The sequence below is a fragment of the Neolamprologus brichardi genome, chromosome 20 (assembly GCF_056152115.1).
Source record: "Neolamprologus brichardi isolate AB-2024 chromosome 20, ASM5615211v1, whole genome shotgun sequence".
NCBI lineage: Eukaryota > Metazoa > Chordata > Actinopteri > Cichliformes > Cichlidae > Neolamprologus > Neolamprologus brichardi.
The window spans coordinates 1,131,321-1,155,468 of NC_142123.1; the positions used below are offsets into that span (position 1 = coordinate 1,131,321).

Sequence of the window (24,148 nt, forward strand, 5' to 3'; positions counted from 1 at the left end):
TGAATGTTCTGAGGAGCTTGAACCTAGAGGCGGTCTTTCTGCAGAAGATGGTCCTTTAATATTCATATGGTGTCCTAGCTTTTCAGACAGCTAGCGTGGATGCTCATGGGTGAGAGTGAGAGACATGGCAGTGTGATAGACATCTTGATCCAAACTTTCCAGAAATCACCAGCCGCTCACCCTCTCTCTCTCTCTCACTCTGCCACCCTTTCTCTATCTCTGGCAGTGGGAGGAGGTATTTGGCAAGGGATGAGAGGAACGGAGGATGTGGAGGAGCAGTGGGAAAATCTGATCGGATCCTGCCGGGCTTGGAGAGAAGATCCTCCGCTGTAAGTGGCATCGGTGAGTGACACCTGTGTCGAGGAATCGGAGCAGGAGCTCTTTTCTGTGTCCACGGAAACCAACGAGTCCAAGGTGTGGTCCCGACGGAGCTGTGTACGTGCTTTGGGGCGTGGCCAGAAAAACAGCTGAGAGTGGTCTCTCGTGAAAAGAAGGAAGAGGAGAGGGTTGAGGCAGGCTGGCAAGGGCTGGAGAAGCAGGAGGACTGATTTTAGTACTTCCTCCCCCAGAGAAAGGAGACCAAGAAGGGAACAAAGGGAGAGGAAAGCTACAGGTACATAGAGAAGACCATTGGTGAATATTAGCCAGGCAACATGTTTGATCATAGCGCAGTCCCACAGGCCCTCACACTCTCCTCTGAGTAACTCCCAGTAGAGGCGGATGTGTGAACCTGTGACTATAAGCAAGCACAGGGTGTTCATCATAATGAGGGCCAAGGGAAAACCCAGGGAGGACGGCAGTCGAGAGGATGGGGGCGGCAGGGGTGAGGGAAGGCAGAAAGGCGAGGACCCATACTCCCCGACTCCCGCCAGTGGGAGAGAAGCAAGCGTGACGGAGAGAACGAGGCAGAACAGTGCGCAGGTGCGTACGCTCACGAGGGACGGGGACTTCCCATAGGTGCGCGCACACGTCACGCTCACACCACACTGCACTGCTGCAAGAGTTAACAGCAACACACTGGCCTCGGACGCAAACACCCAGACCCATCCTGTCGCCTGACAACCAGGACCCCCCTCCCACCGGGCTCCGTGGTGACCAAATTCTCCCAGCGTGAGAGCATCCACAAGGGCCAGGGTGCACATGCACACACCAGTCAGGAGATTTGAAGCCCCCATGCAAGCCACGGTAAAGCGAAGTGGTGACAGGTAGCCCGATGAGCCAAAGAGAGACAGAAGCAGGATGGAGTTCCCCAGCAGAGACACCAGGGAGATGCACCACAGGCCGACACGAACCAGCCAGCTGCCCAACAGAGAGTCGCAGGGACGGAAAGGACCTGCAACAGCACAAAACAGTAACTCATTAGCTAAAATGCTTACGTGCGTCATACCCTACAATAAAACTCATTTGCATTGATTTGCATTACCAGGTGTTGGTGTGCACTGGACACTGGCCTGCAGTTTGGATTCCTCTAACTCCAGCTGGAACTCCTCCAAGTCTGGGTCATCTGCAAGAAAACGTTTTTTTAGGGCCAGAATTCAGAATTTCAGATTTTTCTTTTTGATCAAACCTCCAAACGGTCCATGTGTTAAAGTATACTGAGAGCTTATCCTGAAAGTGCTTAAACACAATATATCCCATGCAGATTATGCGTGACACTAGCTGCAGGGGGTTGTAATGATAACATTCTGCTCCACAGACAGAAAATAGACACTTCTAGAAGATTACTGGCGCTTGGATGAATTTTGATTGTCTTGGCATGTTTCTTAAAGGTAAATAAATTTTAATCAGTGATATGTCTTGGTTTATTCATCTCTTGATTCTGTTATTTTTCTGAATACACGCAGCAATTTTTAAATTTCTGCTTTAATCCTGCAGATTTAATGGGTTCATTTCACCTTCATTTTGATTTATTTGTTTATATTTTCTGCTGGCCACAGGGATGCAGGAATGGAGGGGTCAGCACGTGTTGTGTGTTTTTAGGTGGTTTCAGTGAGGATCTGACACGTCCTTAACAACCAGGTATGGACACTTAGTTGTCAGATTCCCATCTGATATGTTAGAAGTCTTTTGACATACTGTGTGTATGTTTTCACAGATACCGTAAGCATGTGTTGTCTTACAGTGAGTGTCGGTGTGGATGGGGTACATGGCTACAGTCCTCTTATGCAGGTCTTCACTGGCGCTGCTCTGTTCTGAGTCCCACTGACCGGCTGGCTTGTAGCTATCACAGGAGCCGTACACACAGCATTGGTAGGCATAAGGCATCTCTATCACCCTGTACCAATCAGATGAGAGTGGTGTTGAAAATAAACCAGGAGAAATACAGGAGCATAATAAGGTGGCAACAAAACTGCAAGTCCTGGCTGATGTTTCTTTCAACGTGAGCTTTATCTACGTTCACAATTTAAAACTGTTTCCCAGCAGCTTCAAGTGCTTTTGTTCCTGTTGCTCTTAGGTTGCTTGTGTTTACATTAATCCACATTTTGATTGATGTGTAATCAGTTTGACTGGTATTAAAGATATACATTCTATAGGGACCGGGTGTTTTTGCCTTATACTGGACACAGGTATCCTTTGTAAACAGAGGGGATGGTAACAATGTGGCAACATTGTAACAACCAAAAAAAGCTTCAGTGTATGAAAGCACAACTGAATTTTTAATAATGATAACAGTCCATCTTTGGGGAAAATGCAGGTGAAGCTTTTATTTATTTTGCTGATGTCCAGATCTGCTGACTTTGGTGTAGATGTCTGCAAAAAAAACTTTTATTTTACCTTTAGTGCTTTTAAAATGTTTGTCTGCCAGAGGTTCTGTTTTGTGCGATGTTCTACAGGGATACTAACACAGAGCTTTGATCTGCTGCCATCGCCAATCTCTTTAAAAGTTCCTCTTTATTTTTACTTCACCTTCCCAGGCCTTCAGGGATCTTTGTAACAAGATTTAACTTGCTGCTAACAAATACTCAGTCATTGTTTAAGTTCGGCTCAGGAATGGCTTGCAGGGATATACTGTAATTAGTCAATTGTCAGAGTTGGCAGCTTTCGGTAAATTCATGATATTAGTAGAAAATTGCGAGAGGAAGGATAATTTAAGGGTTGGGAGGTGATGCGTTTTCCTCACAGCCACAGGATACACACCTGGGATCTTTTTTTTTTTCTTTTTTTTGGGACAAAGCAAAATACAAGTTTCATTTGAAGATCACACAGTTAAAGAAAGCACTCAATGGCTCTGAATAGAGTATTTACCTCATATGGGGAAAGTTATCAGGACTGAAGGCCTCATATAATTCTGTGTTCCCCCTCAGCTTGAGATGGGTCAGACCGCTCAAGCCTACAACAGGTATCGAGCTCAGACGGTTTTCAGTCAGGTCCCTAAGAGAAAAATCGAAGGGCAGTGAAATAAGAAATGTGCATGTCAAATCAAGGCAAGTTAATGTTTGTAAAATGTGTTTTTATTTCAGATAAAGCTGATAAAATGTCCTCGTCTCCTAGATTCATTAAACTGTGTAGACAGGACTCTCTACCAGACTGACTCCACATAAGACTTTCTGTCAAACGTATTATCTGCTTGTTTAGCCAGGCAAACTTCAACCAGTCTTCACACAATGAAGTAATTTTATATTGGCATGACTTGAGCTGAGGCTTCTTGCCATGCAGAGATTTTTTTTTCAAACAATAAATGGATTTTAATGTTCGCGGCAAACTCTGCCAAAAGTCCACAGGTTTTCAGTGGAGCACGCAGCCAAGTATGGAGTGTTTGTGTAAGTGCAACACTGCAAAACTGCCCAGGTTTCATTGAGATGCATATATTCTTTATGCTTTTCTCAGAAAGAGGCGAGAAGATGAAAGGTAGAAGAGTCTTAGTGAGTTTACTCACAGTTTAACCAAAGAGTGAAGCGAAGCAAAGGCATCTGGGTGGATACTCTCCATCATATTCCAGCTCAGATCACTGACAACAGCAACAAAAAGAATCACAATGATGTCAAAGTGCCTGGAACGACGGCGCACACTTGGCAATGCTGTGTATCACCACTAGATGTCAGTAATAGGTCATAATTCTACTTGTTTAATCCAACAACCGATGATTTCCTTCGTTTTGGCTTCAGAGTCCTTGGGTCATGTTGTGAAACCTCATTATAGCACAGATGATTTGACTTCTACATGTTGTTTCAGTTAAACATGATTAGAGAAACAAAGTTCAAACTATGTGTTATTTCACAAGAAAAAACCTCAACGGTACATCAAATTTAGTTTAATGTTTTGTCATCTCCTGCTATCCGGTTATTAATGACATATACAGATGGGCGACAAATTAAAAGAACAACCTAGAACTCCTCATAGAGGACATCTGGTGTTCAGGGCATTTGCTGGGATGGTTTTGGAGTCCTAGAAGCAAGTCGTGCATCTCAGCAGATATGTGAGAGGGAAGTTTTTCTGGTACTATTATATAATTTATATATGTTTTGCTGACTTTGCCAGCTGGAAGTTATACGTCTACAATCTTTGCTGTTGCAGAATTCTCCCAAAGATTTCAGTTCAGGATACAACCATGTCTCTAAAATATGGTGTTCCTGTTTGGGCCCACGTGTTTCGGGAATGGGCACAGGACACCAACACAGTTGTCCTGGGAGATATGTGATGAAATCATCCTATCTTGAAGGTTGTAATCTTTACTAATGCCCATGTCTCTTGGGTACAAAAGGTCACTGAGCAGTTAGAGTATTATGAAAATGATATGTGTCATGTTCATGGTAACCATATGTCAAACAAAATAAGAGATTTTGGACTGACGTGGGCCCTTTAGATAGTGCTCCTGAGCACCATCATGATGAGCATAATGAGGGACTATTTTTTGTTTTTCTTCTCCACTATCCTTACCCGAAGCTGATGGCTATTTATAAAAAACACAAATTTCTAAATATATCGCGTTCAACTTGTGACTAAGACAAAGTAAAGTTGACTCACAGTGCTCTCAGAGAGGTGAGCTGCTGGAAGGTGCTTGACTCGATCCTTCTGATTTGATTATGCTGCAATCCTCTGTTAGGAAAATGATACAGGATTATATGTAACCAAAGCACTATGTGCAGAGGTAAACGGAGAAAACTGCTTCTTTGATACAGTAAGTGTGTGACTGTCTAGGGGGTCGAAAAACTCACATCTCTTGCAGTGCAGAGCAGTGGTAGAAGCTGGGCAGATCCTCTATCTGGTTGTAAGAAAGCTCCCTGCAACACAAACACAGGACACAGTGACCAGCTGTGGATTTATGGTGTGGGAAATCATGGTCAGCTCTGTGAGGAAGGCAACACGGCAGGACAATAATTTTCTGTATTGATTGGATTTCACAGAGATGTGATTGTGCAAGTTCATGCTTTTTTTTTTTTTTTGGGGGGGGGGGGGGGGGGGTGTACAAGTCTCCGCAATTGAGTTGTGTGCATCAGATTTTGTACCTCTAACTTTTCCCCTTGGTGTGTATCTACTCACAGCACTCTGAGGCGAGGCAGCTGCTCACACAGATCCAGAGGCAGAGCTGAGAGACCAGCCCGAGTCAGCGTTCTGTAGGGGAAGAGAAAAGACGAGGATCTTCTGATCATTGTTGAAGTGCGAGCGAGCGAAAGGATCCTCCAGTCCAGCGAGTGTAACTTGGTGAGACAGGCAGCTGTGTAGGTTCGCCAAACCTGTCAATGGCTGACATAACTGCCTACTCTTCCCTGACTCTCCTCTTCATTCCCTGCTTCCCCTAAAGTCTAAACACACACATTTCCATCTATTTCCTTCAGTTTCTTTCCTGCCCGGTCTTATCTTTCTGGGCTCTTTGTCTCTCTCGTATGTGGAGTCTGATTTGTCATTTTGTCCTGAACATCAAATCAAATAAAATCGATTTATTTATATATTAAAAACCACAAAGTGTTTCACAGTAATATAAAACAGAAATACATAAATCAGACATACAGCACAAATCTAATTAAAATCTAAATAAATAAATAAATCTAAACATCAACGTGTACATTTTAAAGGCTCGCTCGGTGAATTTATATATTGTGGGTTTGTGGTGGTAGTGGTGAGTGTTTGTGTGTGTTTGTGTGTGTCTGTGTGGGTGGGAGGGACGGTAGGTGCAAAGGGTACAAAGACTCACAAAATTTCCAGGCTGGTGGTTCCTTTCAGATCGGGAAACTCTCGGATCTGGGTTGCCCCGTTAAGGGAGCTACAGTCAAACAAGGAAAAAAGTGTCAGACGACTGTCTTTGTTTCTCTCACTCCCGCTTTCTTTTCACTCGCAGACACACACACACACACACTCACACACACACACACACACAGACCTTGTCTAACAGCTCATTTCATCCATCAAACTTTTTCTCCAACATCAACACAGGCTGCTTTGGCTGTCTCACTAGACATCATAAGTCACACCATTCAACATGTTCTTACAACACACTCTCTCTTACCACATCAGCACACAGCACAGCAATACGCTAACACAACATCATTCAGTAGGCCATTACACATGTCCACTCAACCCTCACTGCAAAGGACAGAAGATGATTTACACAGTGTTTGGGCTAACTCACTGGAAGGGTTCCTGCTGACCGCATACTTACAGTGTGTGCAGCTTAGGTAAGAACTGGAAAGCGGATTTTCCCACAAACTGGATGGGGTTTTCATAGAAATGACTGCAACAAAAAGAGAGGGAAACGACAATCACGTCAAGCCCCGGAGAATCATTTGTGTTTGTAAATGCTGATGGTGATGAAATCTCCGTTGTGAGTCTGTCTGTGCAGATAGCATTGAAGCTCACATGGTTTGGAGCTGAGGGTTCCCCACAAAGGCCCTCTCAGGGATGGCTTTGATATTGTTGTTATGGAAGCCCCTGCAAATATAAAAAGACAATGTTAGTCAAGTTCTCTGTAAATGTGTTTCTGATTATTTTAATAATCTTTATTATTATTTATTTTGGAGTGTGTGTGTGTATGTTTGTGTTTGGAGGAGGGACAGAGTGTGTTTGCGATTGAGAAGTCACATGTTCTCATCCTGCACCTGCCATTGCACAGCTGAGAAGCATTTTTGGATACATGAGATGTAAACACGCACACATACGCTGTATCTGTGACACATAGGCGCGCTGCAGAACATCTGCTGAAGCGGAGGGAAAACACGGCTTGTGTGTGTGCATGTGCGCCTGTGTGTACGTGCAGGCGAGCGGCTGCGTGGGTGTGTAGCCAGCACCTGCTTGGGGTGAGAGAGATTGTATCCGAGTGCCACATTAAAATCACTTAACGGGATTACTCGGGATAACGCAACCACGATAGTCATGTCGGGCAGGTGTGTTTTTCGTGTGTGTGTCTGTGTGTGTGTACTCACAGTTCCTGAAGTTTGCTCAGTGTCCTGATGGCCACAGGGAACTCCTGCAGATCATTGTAGTTTAAATCCCTGTGAGAGAACCAGTAAGATAAACAGTCATTATAAACCAGCATGTTAACACATGCAGTCCCAGTCATGATGGAAACCATCCATGCAGTATGTGGTCTTATATGTTTATGTGTGTGAGGCATTTTGTGTGTGTGTGTCGCTGATAGAAGATTTTAGGCCCTGAACTATCCTTTAGTTATGTAGTAGCCTCAGACGTGGGCGGGGCTTCACCTAACACACTGTTTCTTTCTTCTCTTTCCTCTCACCCCAACTACTCTTGGAAGAAGACTGCCCCTCCCTGAGCGTGCTATTTCCTGTTGAAAGGGAGTTCTTCCTTCCTGCTGTCACCAAGTGTTTGCTCAGTTTGTCAGATTGTTGGGGTTTTCTTTTTTCTACAGTATAAAGCACCTTGAGGTGACTCTCATTGTGAGTTGGCACTATGTAGATAGTAGGGGTGGGGAAAAAATGGATACTGTGTAGCATCGTGATATTTTGTTTCTAATAATGTATGGATACAGGGACAGCAGAAATCGATACTTTGTTACAAAAAGGTTTTTGTGCTCTGACTTCAGAGCATGTTGATCCTTTTTCTGAGCAAGAATCCTGACATTCCTTCACTGTCCAAATGTGTTTCACTTGTTTTTGGCAGCAATAAACATGACAGTTTACTTATTTTAATTTAAGACATGTTTTATTTTAATTAAGTTTAAAACTTATTAAATTATATTTTGTTTTAATTTACTTTCAAATTCTTCAGTTGCTGAAGGGGCTGCATAGTTTTCATAAACTGCATAGTTCAGAATAGCTATAATTGTACCAGATGGTTGATTCAGTTAAGTTGGACTAGACTGTAATACAAACCGTTCAGTTTGTCAACAATCAAACTGAAATGAGAGAAAGACTGAGTGTGAGACTTTGATATTAGAGAAAATGAATATTGATAAAGTTTACCTTTATGTACAGAATCTGAATATCGCAAAATATTTTAAAAAATTGCAATAATATCGTATCGTGGGATGTATGGTGATTCCCACCTCTAGCAGACAATGAACTGAATTGAGCACCATTACCTCTTTCTTAGGGAGTAAAAAAATTCAACCAATTCTATCGTTAATTCTAAGATGTACCTGTATGAAGAATGTGTTGGTGAGATGGAGAAAAGATGTGACCATTATCTAACATTCCAGCAACAAGTTTGCAGACCTTATCTTGGTTCTCCACCATCTCCGCGGCATGTTGGCCTAACTATGCGATGAAGTAGATCCCTAAATTACCCAAAGCCTTTTTATATTCTTTAAAACTGTGCTTTCACTTTGATGCATATCAGACTATTAGTGTATCAAACACTGGCGAAGTGTAGTTTTTGATTTGGGTGTGACCCTTGACCTTTTACCGCTCTGTCTTGATTATTCAGGATTTTGTCTCATCAGTTTTTCACACTCAGTAAGATAAACGCTTGACACAGTTCCTAGACTGTATTTCCATTCTTTACACAAGTATGCACATCAGAGCCTTCTGTGCATGGGAAAAATGTAGCGTACATGTGACTGCATGTATACGAGTATGTACTTTGGTGTATTAAAATGTATGCCAGGGCATGTGTGCACTTAAGAGCCTCCTTTGAAGACTTCCAGCCATCAAGATCAAAGGATATCCTAAAGTCCTATTCAACTGGATTTGTTTTTATTCTGTTCAAGTAGCCAAATACCTTTGAAGAACTTTGAGAGATATATGTATGTATTTCCAGCGAGTGTTGTGAAATGTTTGTCTGCCGGTGTCTGTTCTGTCTTGTTTGCATATGCTGTTGCGTTTTCCAGCAGGCCTCTGGACGGCTCCTCGTAGTAATGATTTTATAATACACACTAGGGGTTGGGGAGGGTGGCGGCGATACAGATGGTCTCTCGTATTTCTCATAAGCAAAGCCGCTGTGAGAGATTAACCCATCATACCAGTGCAATCCCCACGTCAATGACACCTGTCATCTTATCCCGCCGAGTCATCGATCTCTCCCCCACCACTGACACTTTAACACGCACTATTCTGGTCCGGAGAGCTCCGTCCCTCTTTTTCACAATCTCCAGTTTCCCTTCATCCCCTCAACCATTCCTCCTCCGCCTTACGCCGCGTTTCCTCACATTTCCCAGAACTGATAATGACTTTCAACTTGAGCGTAAAGCTGTATTATTGCACAGGCAGACAGTACTCGCTCACGTGCACGCACATGCACGTGCCCAGACACTCGTAAAAAAGGAAAGCCGTGCTTTTTTTTTTTTTTTTAGCACTTCAACAGGTTGTTAAGCAGCATGCCAGACAAAGTGTTTTCATCAGACCACCGTGAATTTTGCAGGAGACACTATTTCTTTTCTCTCCCCGCCTCTTTCATGAAGCTGTGTCGGTTTTCTGCGGTTTCCATATTGGTGTGTGGTTAGGAGGTAGTAATTGAGGCGACGGCACGTACTCGCGAAAACTCTCCTGTAGTCTTTACTTGACCTTAACTCTGGCGAGCAGCTGCTCATTCAAAACGCCGCCGATGATGCTTTAAAGTAATCAAAGACGACTTTTTTATCTTCACGTTCCCGTCACTCATTCGTTGGTTGTGGTTTTGAGAAACGTTCAGACGCTTCATGAAATTATCGGCACATTAATCATTATTATGACTTTACAATTTAGCACCACACTTCATTATTCTTTGGCGCAATTGTTTCATATGATTTGTAAAAACACCAACCAGCTTTACACACATGCAAGCACAGCTACACACTCACACACAATCAGGGCTTTAGTGAGGCACATAATGTGAGTCTTTTGGTTGTGTTGCCTCCTTCAGGTTATATTTAGGGAGTTTTTCAAATATCTTGGGTTATACTAAGGCAGTGTGATTGCTGTAAACACTACTATAGCAAATGAATGTTGATACTTGCTGATGCTTTGTAATCAAAAAGCCTGCAGTGGTGATTTTGGAAACAAGGAGGTGCTCATTTAGGCCAGAGAAATGCATTCCCTCCAGCGTGCGTGCATGCATGTGTGTGTGCGTGTCAGACTGTTAAAACGTCCTTTGTTATTTTTAATACTGTCCAACAGTGTGTGTGTGAGCACGGCTGTGTGTTTCAGTGAGAAGGTTGGATACTCACAGTGTCTCCAGACTGTTTAAACCTTCAAAACACCTCGAGCCCATGCTCCTGATGTGGTTGTTATGGAGATGGCTGAAAAAACAAACAGACATTTTTCAAAAAATTTAATTAATTTCATGAAAAAAAACAAAAACAACGCCACAGTATGTCGAAACATTATTTCAGCTCAGCGGAGGACAAATAACGCACAATGCAACTTACAGTACCACAAGGGCAGAGAGGTTGGTAAATGCGTAATCTGGGATGTGTGTGATTTGGTTGAGCGCCAGCGTCATGGCCTGCAGCGAGGGCAGAGAGTCAAGCGCCATCACCGGGATCTCCGTTAGGGAGTTGTCATCCAGCCACAGGTGTCTAAGGGAGCGGACGCCTCTAAAGGCCTCAGCCGGAACCACAGACAACAGGTTCGCGTCAAGACGCCTGCAGGGTGAGAGGAACTGAGCTTAACGAGATAATCACCAAGTCTGAGTACAGTATTTTTGCTCGTGTGGATGCGTATCTGTGCGCATTAGTGGTTGTGTGTCACGGCACTGAAACGGTTTGGCTTACAGGAAGGTTATTATGAGAATTACACGTCCTTTATTCTGCTTCTTTCATCTTTACTGCAGCTTCTTAGAAGTTTCTCATTATGATTTATTCCCATGCTAAATAAGCCACGAGAAGCTTCACCAGCACAGACATGTGTGAAACGTAAGATGAGAAAATGACAGTTGCAAAAATGTGGAAATGATTGTGGAGAGTCTTTTATATTTGTGCTCTTTCTGTTGTGACGCTCACTGAGTGTCTGCAAAAGGTAGAAGACAGAAGGAAGCATTTTCAGCTTTTTCCCAGTTTAGTCTCTGAAATCTCCACCAATCAAACGCAAATGCGACTTCTTACAGCCAATGAAGTTATGACAGCAAACACACACACACACACACACACACACACACACACACACACACACACACACACACACACACACTGCCACATGTGCACTTTCATCTTTTCAACTATAAAAAAAAACCTAACAAACCTTTGTTCCCTCTGCGCTCTGAACCCACAGGCCATGAGTGTGGACACGCCGTCCGTGTACATTTACACACACACACACACACACACACACTGCTGATCATGATGAATGATCCCCTCAGGGCGGAGTTGACAAGAGAGACCACTTCCTCCTGCTATCCTTCTGTCTTTGGCCCTTCACACTCATTCATCTCCCTCCGGCCTCTCTCGCACTCACATTTTGTTTCTTGTATCTCCATCGACGCACTCCCAGCTGCTTTGAATCCCTTTTGCATCTCAGTCCTTAATTCTTGTTCATCTTTCAAACATCCCCTCCTTATCAATCTTCTGCCGAGGTTCTTTGATTCCTGCGCTCCGGTCCTCCTCGCCCCTCGGAGGTTTTACCAAACAAAAAGCATCTTCAAAGTGAAATCTGAACTTGAACTCTGAACTCTGGGCTTGTCTGCCTGGGGGAAGTTTCCATCAGGAGAGCAACTGTATACACTGGCAGATGCTCACACACAGAGGCACCTACCACCATATATGTAAATACTTCTGAACGTGTTTTCAGCGCACGTTTCTTTTTTCTTTTTGCAGCGCTAAACATTTGCCCTCGTGCACCCGTATCCTGCAACTGTGGACATTGTTTGTCCCTGACCCAAATCGCAGGATGAAAGCTACAGAAGGTCTTTCTGCTTTCTCGGGGTTGTTCTCCAGGGTAAAATAATAATTCCTCCTTTTCGAGTGGACCTGCCAGGTCTGGTGAAGGTCCAGACAGAACCAGGAATGTTCCACAAAAGCTAATAAAGCAGACATTTCCTGTCCATCACATCAAAGTCTGACGTATGATTACCAGAGTACGAAGCAGAGAAAGAGAAAAACCTTTAAATGATCCTGGAGCTCTGGGTTACTGCTTCTGTTTGTTCAATTCTCCAGATGGACAAATTTTATACAACCAGGATCTTTGGTGAAGGGGGGGGGGGGGGGGGGCTGTTTTACTGCCATGTAGTCCATTTTCCCTAGACCTGGTTACACTGATTTAAATCTGCCTGTGAAACTCATGGGTTTTGATAAGGCTCCACGACTTAGGACCCAAAACACATCTGCTTATGATGGCACCGCATTAAGCAGCAGCACTCACACTGTGCTGTAATTATGCTGCTCCGAGAGGCAAATTTCTTGAATCAATCTCGCTGCTGAGAACAGAATCGCTGTTTGAGATTAAGTCGTGATTTATTTTGGATGAAAGCCTCCGTTAATACATTCATACCAATTTGAAATCCATGTGACTCTTTCTTTTTACCTGGTGTGTTTTATGTCAGCGAGAGGCGCCGACAAGCTTCACTCTCCAAAGCCTTTCCAGTAATCTTTCTGCGCTCAGCTTATCATTACTGTAATGACAAGGTGCGTCTCTATACACTGGCTCTGTTTGTGTACTCTGTGCGTGTGCGCGAGTGTGTGTGCGTGTGTGCTTTTCATTACTTGTGACAATTTCTATCTGCTAAAAGAAAAAGATCTGTGAAGACCACACGTTTGTGCTCGTACGCAAAGACACACAGACATCATCATGACGGCAATTTGTTAATTCAGACAAGAGCAGTCTGCACTGGTGTGTGTCTGCCAGAACAAAGTGTGTGTGTGTGTGTGTGTGTGTGTATGTGTGTGTGTGTGTGTGTGTGTGTGTGTGTGTGCTGGCTGTACTGAAGGGGTGCAGGCCTGCTTAATACCAGACAGGGGAAACGTTGTAGGTGGTAGAGGAGTTAGACATGCACGCCCCTCCTGTGTTACAACCCCAGCAATTTTGGTGTGTGTACTTGTGTGTGTGTGTGTGTCTTTGCGATGAAGGAAAAGGCTTTATGGATATTTGCAAGGAATTAATAATTTGGAGACGTGGAGTACATGTGGAGGGCAATGTTCGGGGTACCGGTGAGGAATTGCAGATGAGGTGGTCCACACATGCACACACACGCATGCACACTGACACACACATACACTGACCCCGCAGATTAGACAATTAGGTCACCAAACACTCTCATTAGCCAGGGGGATAGCAGTGTGGGTGGTGGGAGAAGAACAGGGGAGTGGGAGCAGAGGAGGAAGAGAGGGGGAACTGATGGAAAATGGGGTTGTTTCACAGCTCATTGGAGATGCTCTCGCTGGCCTGCAGTGTCTGCTGTTTCCCTCATGGCTTCCAGATGCTACCATGCACTCAGACACAATCAGGCTGTGACTTCTACAGCAGTAGTAGTTGTCAGCAGTGCTCCTACACCTGCATTGTGGTTATTAGGATGCGTAGGTGGCCAGTGTTTCATTCACTGCTGGATGAGTAGATGATGCGATGTGTTTAAGACGGAGACTCACAAGGACAGGAGATTGGGTAGGTCCCAAGGAGCATCATCAGGAAGTCTCTCCAGCTGGTTGTTCTGTAGCATCCTGCAAGGCACACACACATTACACAGCTATATGCATCGTGTCTATACATGATGAAGTGTTTGTACTGGATGTGTGTGCACATGCGAGAGCGAGAGTGCAACGGGCAGGACAAAAACTTTCATAGTGAGGGAAATCTGACACAAGAAGGAAAGGGCCAGTGAAAGCTTGAAGAGAAGCAGAGAGTGAAGGGTAGAGCAAAAGAGAAAGAGAGCCTCCCTGGGTGGGCTGCTGATGTCATTCTCAAAAGATTGGAGCAAAAATGGGGAGGAAGTGGGAAGCAAACAATAGACCTCTCTCTTTACTCACCCTCCCTCGCTTTTTCTATCTATCTCACACTATTCCTTCAGTTTTATTGTGACAAGTCTACTTAAACAGGCTCATAAAGCCTCCGGTGTGTCACATAGAAGCAGGAGGTCGATGTGCCGCGGTCGTCTCTGCGAATGCTTCGAGTCCTGTGTGATAGGAATCGTATATCGTATTTCCACTGTTGAGAAATGCTTCTTTTTTCCCTCCCTCGCCAGTATGACATACATTTGATGCCACTAGTGCCGAGTATAATTAAAACATTTCCTTGCGCATGTGTTTATTTATTTAGCTGTAAATGAAGGATGGAGCATAGCGCATGTAATAGCATCGTTTTCACATTTATTTATATAACTTTTCTGTTTTTTTTAAAATATATTTTCCTGTTTCAAAGAATTTCCCAATGGGGAGAATTCCTGTTCAACCTCTGCGAGTGTGGTGTGCCTGAGAGAGTCAGCAGGGATCTTGTGGTTAACCTAGACAAGGTCAGCAGTATTTTCATGTCTAACACAGGGAGACCTTCACCGTTATGTTAAAAATTAAATGGATAGTTCAGTTACCGTGAGGTCAAAGAGATCCTCCAAAGTTTTCCTTTTGCGTTGTAGTGTCGAGTGTATATGACACAGTGTATTTCCCACTAACGTTCATTGCGGTCGGCTCGTTCTGTTTCGGTGAGTTTCACAGCACAAGGTGAAAGAAGATCAACTGCTGCGCCTGGTAATTCTCTAGATTCCCTCAAATTACAAACCACAAGTTTGCTAGCTGAGTTTATATTCTGTGGAGCTGCCTCTCTAACTTTTCTCAGCCAAGGTCCAAAAGGAGTTGAGGGGGTGGCAAAGCTCGTGAAAATCTCCTTAAAATCCTTGTCCTGCGCTAACTAGAAATATGGCTGCAACTCATTAGATCCTGCGCTCACAAGTCAAAAGGTGCTCGGAGTTTTGTGGCTGCTTTGCACTTTTTTTTTATGATTTAATACTTTGCAGCAGCTCTAACAGTTGGTGGCCGTGAGCACAGTTTGAGAAGTGTGGTGTTAAGAGAACAGCTTTGAATGGAGCTCTTGGTCAATTATTTGTCACTTTCTGTAATCTCAGTGGGTGGTGTGACTGGGAGGTCCCTGCAATACACCTGTAAGTGTGTGTGTGTGTGTGTGTGTGTGTGTGTGTGTGTGTGTGTGTGTGAAACAGCGCTTGTTTAGAAATAAAGGTGCTGCAAGCGGTGCATGTCTCCCCCAATCTCATAAAATTTAACTGCAGTTAATGATGCATGGCTTGTGTGTTTCATTCAAGGTAGGGCAAGTTCCCTTTCAAAGGATAGAGTGGGATAAACCCACAGTGGCGGTTTAGGGATGGGGATTAAACCAGGGCTGTGGTACAGGTGAGAGGGTGGAGGAGGCTACTTACAGAACTTTGAGGTTGTGTAGACCTTGGAAGGCGAGGCCTGAGATATACCTCAGCTGATTCCCTGAGATACGCCTAAAAGAGAAACAAGCAAAATTATAAAAGTGAAAAATTGAAATACAATCGTAGACACAAAAATGTTACAAGTCTCAAGAGAAGAGCTTTTTTTACGTTCATTTACGTACTTTATTCGATACTTTTTGGATGCGGCTGTGATGTGACTTCATCCCAGACTGCTTTGGGGTTATTGTTGGGGCAGTATGCAAATAAGAATTTTCTATTCCCTTCAGTGTGGTTGCTATTGGCCCGAGGCACACCCTGAAACCTTAACCAATCCTGGGAGCGCCGATGAGTGAGTAGAGACAGAATTGAATGAGACTGGGTCAACAAGTGCACCGCATAAGTATATGTGTGGATGTGAGTGTGTTTGTGTAGTAAGGTGTATACTATATGCGTGCGCACAAACATATGTGTGCAGCGACACATCGCGTGCGCTAATTTCCACGTCCTTGAGGGTAAATCGGGCTTATTCTAAAGGGGCCTCGAGGACAGCGGGGGAGAGAAACCACACGCATTCACACAAGCAATCCAATCAGTTTGTTTATCAAACACAGCACCTAATGGTCATTTGTGAGTGTGTGTATAAGATGTCCAAATAAATAACATTCAGTCCAGCAGAATAACTCTCAAGGTCACGAGCTGGAAGCGCAGTTTAAACACAGATTTGGGCTTCACAACTCAAGACCACCCACTTTTATTAAACACACACACAAGTTATAAGTTACTCATTGGAGCCCTCCTCCACCTCACACAGTTGCTCTACAGGTGATGTTTGCCTGACGTTTCAGCTTAATGCTAAGCAGCCTGCTTCTGGAAAAGCTGTACCAACAGTGCCAGGACACTAAATTATTGATAGAGTGCTGTCTGCCGCTCCAAGCCGCTAGCATCCAGATGGTAAATGGTCGAGGGCTACCGTCAAACTCCCTCTGACATCTGACACTCATGTCAACATGTCTCTGTTGTGTTACTGTGCAGTGGCAAACCACACAGCTCCACCCATGCCTGCCAAATCTCACACTCGGCTCAGTTTATAACTTTTACACATCTCGTATTTATCAACAGAAACACACACATCGGCTCGAACACAAAGCGAGCTGATCACTATCCAAGCTATTGTGGTGCCATTTAGTCAAACCACAGTCAAAACTTATTCTCGTAGACATAAACTGTGCCGCATGAAATCTCAATATAGATTTCCCAAAAATGACAGACGTATGACAGACAGTTATTTTTTGAGCATTCACTCCCAATATTTATCCGTAATTTCAAGAAAAACTGGTTCAGTTTCCCCTTGATTGAATTTTAATGTCTCTCCAGGGACAATAAATACCATTCTGAGTTTCCGCAGTTGCACAATCTGGTCAACAGGGATATTTTTAGGTCGATTTCCAGAGATGCATCTAAGTTTCTGAAATAAAAACGCCTTCAGTGCCTTGTTTTGGCTAGTCTTTAATATATAATATACTTATTTATATATGTATGCATTAAAAGGCTTTGATGTAGCAGCAAGAGAAATAAGTGATTTTTCAATGTGGACGATGACGGATACCAGCGATTCTACATTTTAGAAAACAAAGACTGTAGTTAGGGCATTTTGTGCACGTCCCACTGCCTGTGCAGCCATTCTCTATTCAACTGTAGCCAACACAGCAATAAAGCAGAATCGTGTTTTTCTTGCCGGCGTCATTTATCAAATGAATAATTACGTCGATGGCGAGGATGGATGCTGAAAAGGGAAAGAAATGCTCAGACGTTCCTGATAGACATCAGCAGAACATCGGCAGTTGCCACTGACCAACTGTTTCCATTAAACCAGTGTGTATTTATGTGTGTGTAAATGATCGTACGTTTGAGTGAATGTTCCACACTTTGCCTCCTAGTCGTTCCACATCAATCTCCTAATAATGAAAGGCGCCTTGCTCATGTCAAACTGTGGCTCCAACTGTTTCTTCTTTTTTCTTTCTTCTTTTAATTTGATTTGAGGATTGTTACAATTGCTCTTGGCCTCTGTGCTGCACAGATAAAAATTCCACCTCCACTATAAAATGATTCATAGGTAACATATAGGGCTGCCACAAACGATTATTTTGATAGTCGACTAGTCGCCGATTATTTTTGCGATTAGTCGACTAATCAGATCATCATCTATTGAACATAAAACATACAGCTTATTGCACCAGCGGCATCTGCTCTTATATAACTATCATTAGCTTACAGCTTTAAGTGTTTAAGGTATGTGCTAACTAAAAATAAAGACAAGATGATAGTTTGTTAAGTTTTAATGAAATTTGCAGATTGTTTTGGTGAAGTTTAATAAACTCCTTGCTATCTAAAATATAACAGGACACCGGAGTAAATTCTCGAGCATCTCACACTTCTGATAATCAGCTGTCTGCTTGACGGTTATTCAGCTGTGTAAAAACTATAACTTTAATCTCAGCCAAACCGATTTACTCAGGAACAAATAAAATACTAAAAAAAAGCCAAACAATAACATTTTTAAGTTATCGAAGTGACTTATATATCATGTTTAACCTGAGTAGAGAGACGGCGGTGGGTTTGAAAACGATTAGCCGGGAGTCCGGTGTTCTCACAGCTCTAGTTAGCCTAGCCCCCGGCTAGCTATCGAGCTAGTGGCTAACAGACGTCTCCGAAAATGTCGGAGCGCTTTTGAAAATATGTGGTGTCTTGATAAACTGAGCAGATATTTGAGGTTTACACAGCTACATTCTCGCCTGAAAATATGCTTAACGTTTATTTTGTGACCCGGAAAGAATAATAAGAGTAATATTAAAACTAACTAGCTGCCGCCATTGTTGGAAACTGAGCTGGGCTGCGCTATGAATTCTGGGACACAGCTTCTTCTTCTTCGGGGTTTAACGGCAGCTGGCATCCTTGTACATGCAGTGCTGCCATCTTCTGTTTCAGTCCGTTATTACACTCTTAAATCCTACTACTTATTCCCGCGTCTTTTGTGATCTTACAAAGCTTCAAACAACGCGTCGACGTTTAAATCAGTCGTCGACGATTTTGATAGTCGACGTAATCGTGACTAGTCGACTAATCGTGGCAGCCCTGGTAACATAGCAGAAGCCAGTGTAGCCGGTACAGTGGAGACGGATGTTGCTGGTAACAGAGGTGAGACCACCCTCCTATTTGGGCCGATCAGAGAGGGATTCGCTGAAGCACATCCACTGCTGATTATTCTATGTATCATCTCGTTCTATTGCCTCAAAATAATAAACAAGACGACAGATTAAAGACCTCGGGAACAAAGACAGCATCGTATTTTGGCACACTATCTCAGGTAGTGATAGTCATGGTGGTAGCAGGACCAGGGTAGGTGATAGGAGTTGATGATGAAAGGGGAGACAGACGAGATAAACAGGTCTTATCAGCGAGAGGCGAATTGTGCGTGGGTGTTTTATGTAAGTGCTTAGTACGCGCATGTTTTACAACCTTGGCCCGTCAAAAGAAATGTGAGCAGATGACCTTTGACTTGACATCGAGGTCAACCACTTAACCTGCCATTAACCTCTGAAATTGAGGGAGTAAAATGCAGACACGTGCAGCGTCAGCCTTTGAATGTGGTTGTTTGTGGGCAACACATGAACCATTCTGGCAACGCTAAGAGGAAAAGTTTGAATTGGTCTATATTAGATAGTCTTGGCTGCACCTGGAACATCAAGCCAGCCAACGCTTTGACCTCTTAACCCTCCCCCATGTCATATTCCTGGCCTATCAGCAGACAATCTTATCGCCAAGAGAAAGACAAGCATGGTATCGTTGGCCTCCACTCACCACCTCTCTACTCTTGCATTCGGATTTCATATCTCATATGTGATAGTTGGAGTCAGAGGGATCCAATTAAGAGTGTCAGAAGATAAGACGAGCATATTCCGTGCACATTAAGTCAAGATGTAGGCCAAAAGAGTCACCAATGATGGGAAGTCAGATTATTCCACCTGTCAGGCCATTTGAAGCGGTGTCAGTTCACCTCTATAATTACGAGGTGTTAGATAACTGCAGATAATGATAAGAGTAGGAGACACGACGCAAGTGGCTGATTATGAAGTTAAAGGAAAGCAGAGTGAAATCTGAGATCAGGAGCTACAAACAGGGATGGACTTTGATAATGATGATAGGCTGGAAGCGCTGTCGCCTGCTAAATGTGGTTTTCAGAAAAAAACATCTTCGAGGGCAGTCTCACTCCAAGCCGTCCTCTGGTAGCTCCAAGTTACCGCTTCATGAGAAAATGGCTTTTTTAGAGCCAAACTTTTAAAAAAGATAAGATAAGAAACCAGTTTAGGAGTCTGTATCCAAGCATGGGCATCGCTGCCCTCTCATTAATCCACAGACACGCAGTCGCCTCTCTTCAAGCTTCGTCTGACTGACAGTTGTGTGCATGTTTTTGTGTTTGAATTAAGACGGAAATTCACTGATCAAAGTGCTGAATGAAGGCTTAATAAGAGGGATCTGAGATCAATTGAATGAGACGTAGAAATAAGGACTTACGGCAGGGAAAGGGCTGGAGGGAGGGATGATTGTGCTCACATCTTATTATCAATATTAATGGTGCAGTGATATCAAAGGAAGGTTTAGCCCAGAAAGATTAGCTACCTTTGTGAGTGAATGTGATCACCTCATTTTATGTTCAAAGGGATTAGCTGTTTTCACTTTGAAGCTACAGAGGTGAGAACTGAGCAAAGAGATAAGAGGTGGGATGAGACAGTTTGTGTTCAAATAGAGATCATCTGGACCCTCACCTTCCTGTAGCGTAGCACAGGATAAATGTTGAAACTCTTGCCATCAGCAAATTTGTTTTAGTTTGTGAAAATGTGACGTGAGAGCAGAAAAAATGTCAAAGGCAGAGACTACACGGCCTGCAGTGAAGTGAAGATGGGGGGGACTGTGAAAATGAATTCAGTGGGAGGGAGACGGAGTAAGGGAGGGCAGGCGGCGAGGCAGAGCCCAACATCAAACAATTTATCACTCTACCAGTCACAACACGCCTGCCCCTCGCCTCTCCCTGCTACCAAACCCACATCAAAAGCCGTCTCTCTCAAACCAATCATGTTTGTGTTGAGAGCGTTGATTTGTTTTTCTGAGCTTTCTAAGTGTAGCACAACCTGTTATCGCTTTGTCTCTTTAAACCATTTCAGACAGAGATGAATATTTTTAAGAAGCGCTTTTCCTGCCCTTGAAATGTCACGATGGTCTCAGAACATCTCCTGAAATGGTCACAGGGCTGGAAAAAACATTGGCTCCAGGGAAGGAACATACTCCTTGGAAGAATTACAAAGCAACAAAAAGTCTCCATAAAGTGTCAGAACTTGATAGCTATGCAGACGAAGCAAGATCAATGGGCCTGTAAAACACTGGGATGGTTGTTCCTGGACAAACACTACAGATGGAGCTGTGTCCAAGGCCCCACTTCAACCCCCACCCCTGCCATTTCCCCCCACCCGACGCAGGCAAATGTCAGCTTCAGTGCTCAGCACCACCCTGAACTGCGTGGTTTTCGTTATTACGCCAACAGCAATATCTGACCTGTAACGTTTTACAACAGCAAAGGTTCAGATCAGCAACACAATAAGCTGCAATAAATCAAAGCGGTCGATTCGATATTCCGGCTTTTAAAGTGTCACATAATTTCCCTTCGTTCTGCTCTTCGGACACAGTTGGACAGCAGCTCAAAGGAAATGTAGCGGCCGCCCGGCTAACCCTTTTGCTTTCATCATCGTTAGCTCATGCCTCACAGGCTGCAGCTGCGCAAATTAGCAAAGCAAACAGCAGACTGTCCAAACACCGACGAAGACGCACACATGCGCACACACAACGTTTGCAGGATTCAGAGGTGAAATAATCACGTGAATGCTGACATACAAGCATAAGCCCCCTCGAACTCAAACACACTCTTACGCACATTCACGCCCCGAGGGCGAGTCTGCAGGTGGCTTTTGTCAAACTGAGACTTTCAATTCTGCTGAGTGGTTTGAGTAGTCAGATCCGATATCGGCGAGCTTGACTGAGAACGTGTTCAAAAAAGTTTTGCAAACTTGCTGCGCCTTGTATTCTTTTAACAGCCCTGTGAGACTGAAACCAATACTTCTTCTTTTTTACCTTGAAAGCGCCGGCCAGATTTCCTCTGTAGCAGATGCTACGGTAGTCGAAAACATTTCTTATAGTCTAACATATTGTTTGTTTAGTTTCATTTGCTCAAATAAAGCTGTATTTATTACCAGCCAAGAGACGTGTGTGAAAGATATTCCAATGAATCCATACTTAATATGTAGTAAAGGTGGAAATCTTTGTGCATTATTTGTTGTCCCAGGGCTATCCTAAAAGTCTCCCATAGTGTGTGTTTATCTTGGCGAGGACACTTGTCTACGAGCGACTGTTTCTGCTGATCTGTCCAGCTGAACCGAATTCAAGGAGGGCAAGAAAGCAGAGGCTTGGATGCCGAGCACAGAACCTGCGCTTTAAAGACCATATATTTGATCTCTGAGTGAATATCAGGTTCGCCTCAGCGCTCCCTTTTGTGCAGCCATCCCCGGATATACGAGCATATTGCTTCAGGCACTTTCTTGGTAGGGGAGATCAGAGGCGGGCCAGAATCATCAACCTCATCTGTGGCGTCTGTGGGTATCAGCGGTTCAAGGAATTACTGGTTCTCGTCATGCACGAGTCGTGACAGTGCAGGTTCATTAAGTGAGCGTGAGTTGAATGATTGTGCACTCACAGCTCTGATAGCAGGTGCAGTCGGTGGAAGGCCCTGGGCTGGATCTCGCTGATGTTGTTCATGCTCAGGTCCCTGGAGAGAGAGAAACGGGGAAAATCAAAGAGTCAGTCAATGCGTGCCTTTTTAATGTTCTCTGAAAACGCTCAGACGTAAAATTATAAATGTTTCGAATGCTTTTTTCATATGGAAATCCATCCTCGCGAGCAGGGAGCAGCACACAGAGCGAGGTTACAGGGTTAGGTAGAGAGGTTGGAGAGCTGAAGGGAGGAGAGGGAGATGCAGAGAATTTTCCCCAATGAATCATTGTTGGGCAGCTGTAATTTCCTCCTCGTCCCAGTGACTCTTTCTCTTTTCCAGATGTCTCACTCTGCTTTCTCTCAGATCTGACCCCTCGGTCCCCCCTTCCTATCTATCTCGTTCTCCTTCCCGTTCTCAGTCTCTTGGCTTCTTTCTTCTTCCTCAGGTTTCTCCTGAGACCACCTCCTTCCCCCTTTGTTCGTTGCTTTAACACAGGCACACTCCATTTCTTTGATTCTTTGACACACACTCTGACGTGAGAGGGTGTGTTGAGGGGTGAGTGTTGACGCAGCTGCGTTGCGGTGAAAGAGGGAGAGGTGAAGGATGCTCATGCGTGCACACACACATTAAACACACTTTCTCACATCTTTTTGAACACTCGGGGACAGCTTATGTGTCAGCCTCTGGTAGAAAACATATATAACCTTTTAACTCGGTCATGTAAGGTCATCTCTTTGATTAGCAAGAAGGTTTTACATCACCTCTGCTTTGCTTTCACAGCCCTTGGGGTCTTGCATGAGCCTTCAGGAGTGAGACTTGAATTTGCGTGTGTGTGTATGACACTAACATTGCTCATAAAGCCAGACCACCAGGCTAGCGAGTGTAAACTGTGCTCTCAGAAGCCCTTTGCAGTTGGGAGTTTTGACACACTGCCTGTTTGTTTGTCAAGTCAGCCAAGCTGACAGGGGGCTGGACGGATCTGTCCTCAGGCGTGATCTATATCCAACTTCAGGGAGATATGGAAAAAAACTGCTTGGTTCAAAAAATGTGGGTATTTGAGTAGCCTGTCATAATTAGCAGACGCGTCAAATTCAGTATGACAAAAATCTGGTACGCCGTCAAGGATAACACACAGCATAAGCTCCATGTGTCACGTGTAATGAGGGGGTGTGTTCTCACCGAGCGATGAGCTTGCAACATTAGCAGGGTGCATGAAAGTTTGCAGGTCAGAGCCTTTTCTACAGCATCTGCTGACAATTAATATTTTCCTAAGAAAGTATAAAAAAGGCACGAATGTAAACTCTTGGGGGGTCTGACAGCAGACTGAGGTGTTCAAGGTGTTATTCAAGGACCTTCCAGTGTGAATATTTTCAGCCATAAGATTAATGACTTTCTGTAGGTTTCCATATTTTGCTTTCACTGTTGCATTGATGTTACTGACCTAATCTTAGTAGTTACTTGTCTTTCATGCTTATAAAATAATGAGCAAGGCCTGTGCTGTTGTTTTACTGCTTGTTTGGTTTGCTTGCTAATGCATACTGACAGCTCAAAGTAATGTAGCCTAAGGTAGCACTCGGCCTATAAACCAGGATAAGAAGGAGACTTCAAGCTAAAGTAAATAATGCGGCTATGAAAACATTCAATAATGGTTTGTCAAATGTTTACAGAGGA

General features: G+C 43.9%; 1 protein-coding gene across 1 annotated transcript in view; it reads right to left on the reverse strand.

Moving 5' to 3' along the window:
- Positions 1–24: 24 nt before the first annotated feature.
- The window catches only part of lgr6 (leucine-rich repeat containing G protein-coupled receptor 6), a 38,166-nt gene continuing 14,042 nt past the window's right edge, over positions 25–24,148 (reverse strand). The window contains exons 2-18 of the mRNA XM_087833835.1: positions 22,460–22,531; positions 15,661–15,732; positions 13,886–13,957; positions 10,739–10,954; positions 10,538–10,609; positions 7,359–7,427; positions 6,796–6,867; positions 6,599–6,670; positions 6,134–6,202; positions 5,482–5,553; positions 5,157–5,222; positions 4,966–5,037; positions 3,878–3,949; positions 3,247–3,372; positions 2,121–2,275; positions 1,424–1,504; positions 25–1,333 (exon numbers count right to left, since the gene is read on the reverse strand). Coding sequence (XP_087689961.1) covers positions 195–1,333; positions 1,424–1,504; positions 2,121–2,275; positions 3,247–3,372; positions 3,878–3,949; positions 4,966–5,037; positions 5,157–5,222; positions 5,482–5,553; positions 6,134–6,202; positions 6,599–6,670; positions 6,796–6,867; positions 7,359–7,427; positions 10,538–10,609; positions 10,739–10,954; positions 13,886–13,957; positions 15,661–15,732; positions 22,460–22,531 — 2,569 coding nt within the window. The 3' untranslated portion in view covers positions 25–194. The remainder of the gene's footprint in view (positions 1,334–1,423; positions 1,505–2,120; positions 2,276–3,246; positions 3,373–3,877; positions 3,950–4,965; positions 5,038–5,156; positions 5,223–5,481; positions 5,554–6,133; positions 6,203–6,598; positions 6,671–6,795; positions 6,868–7,358; positions 7,428–10,537; positions 10,610–10,738; positions 10,955–13,885; positions 13,958–15,660; positions 15,733–22,459; positions 22,532–24,148) is intronic.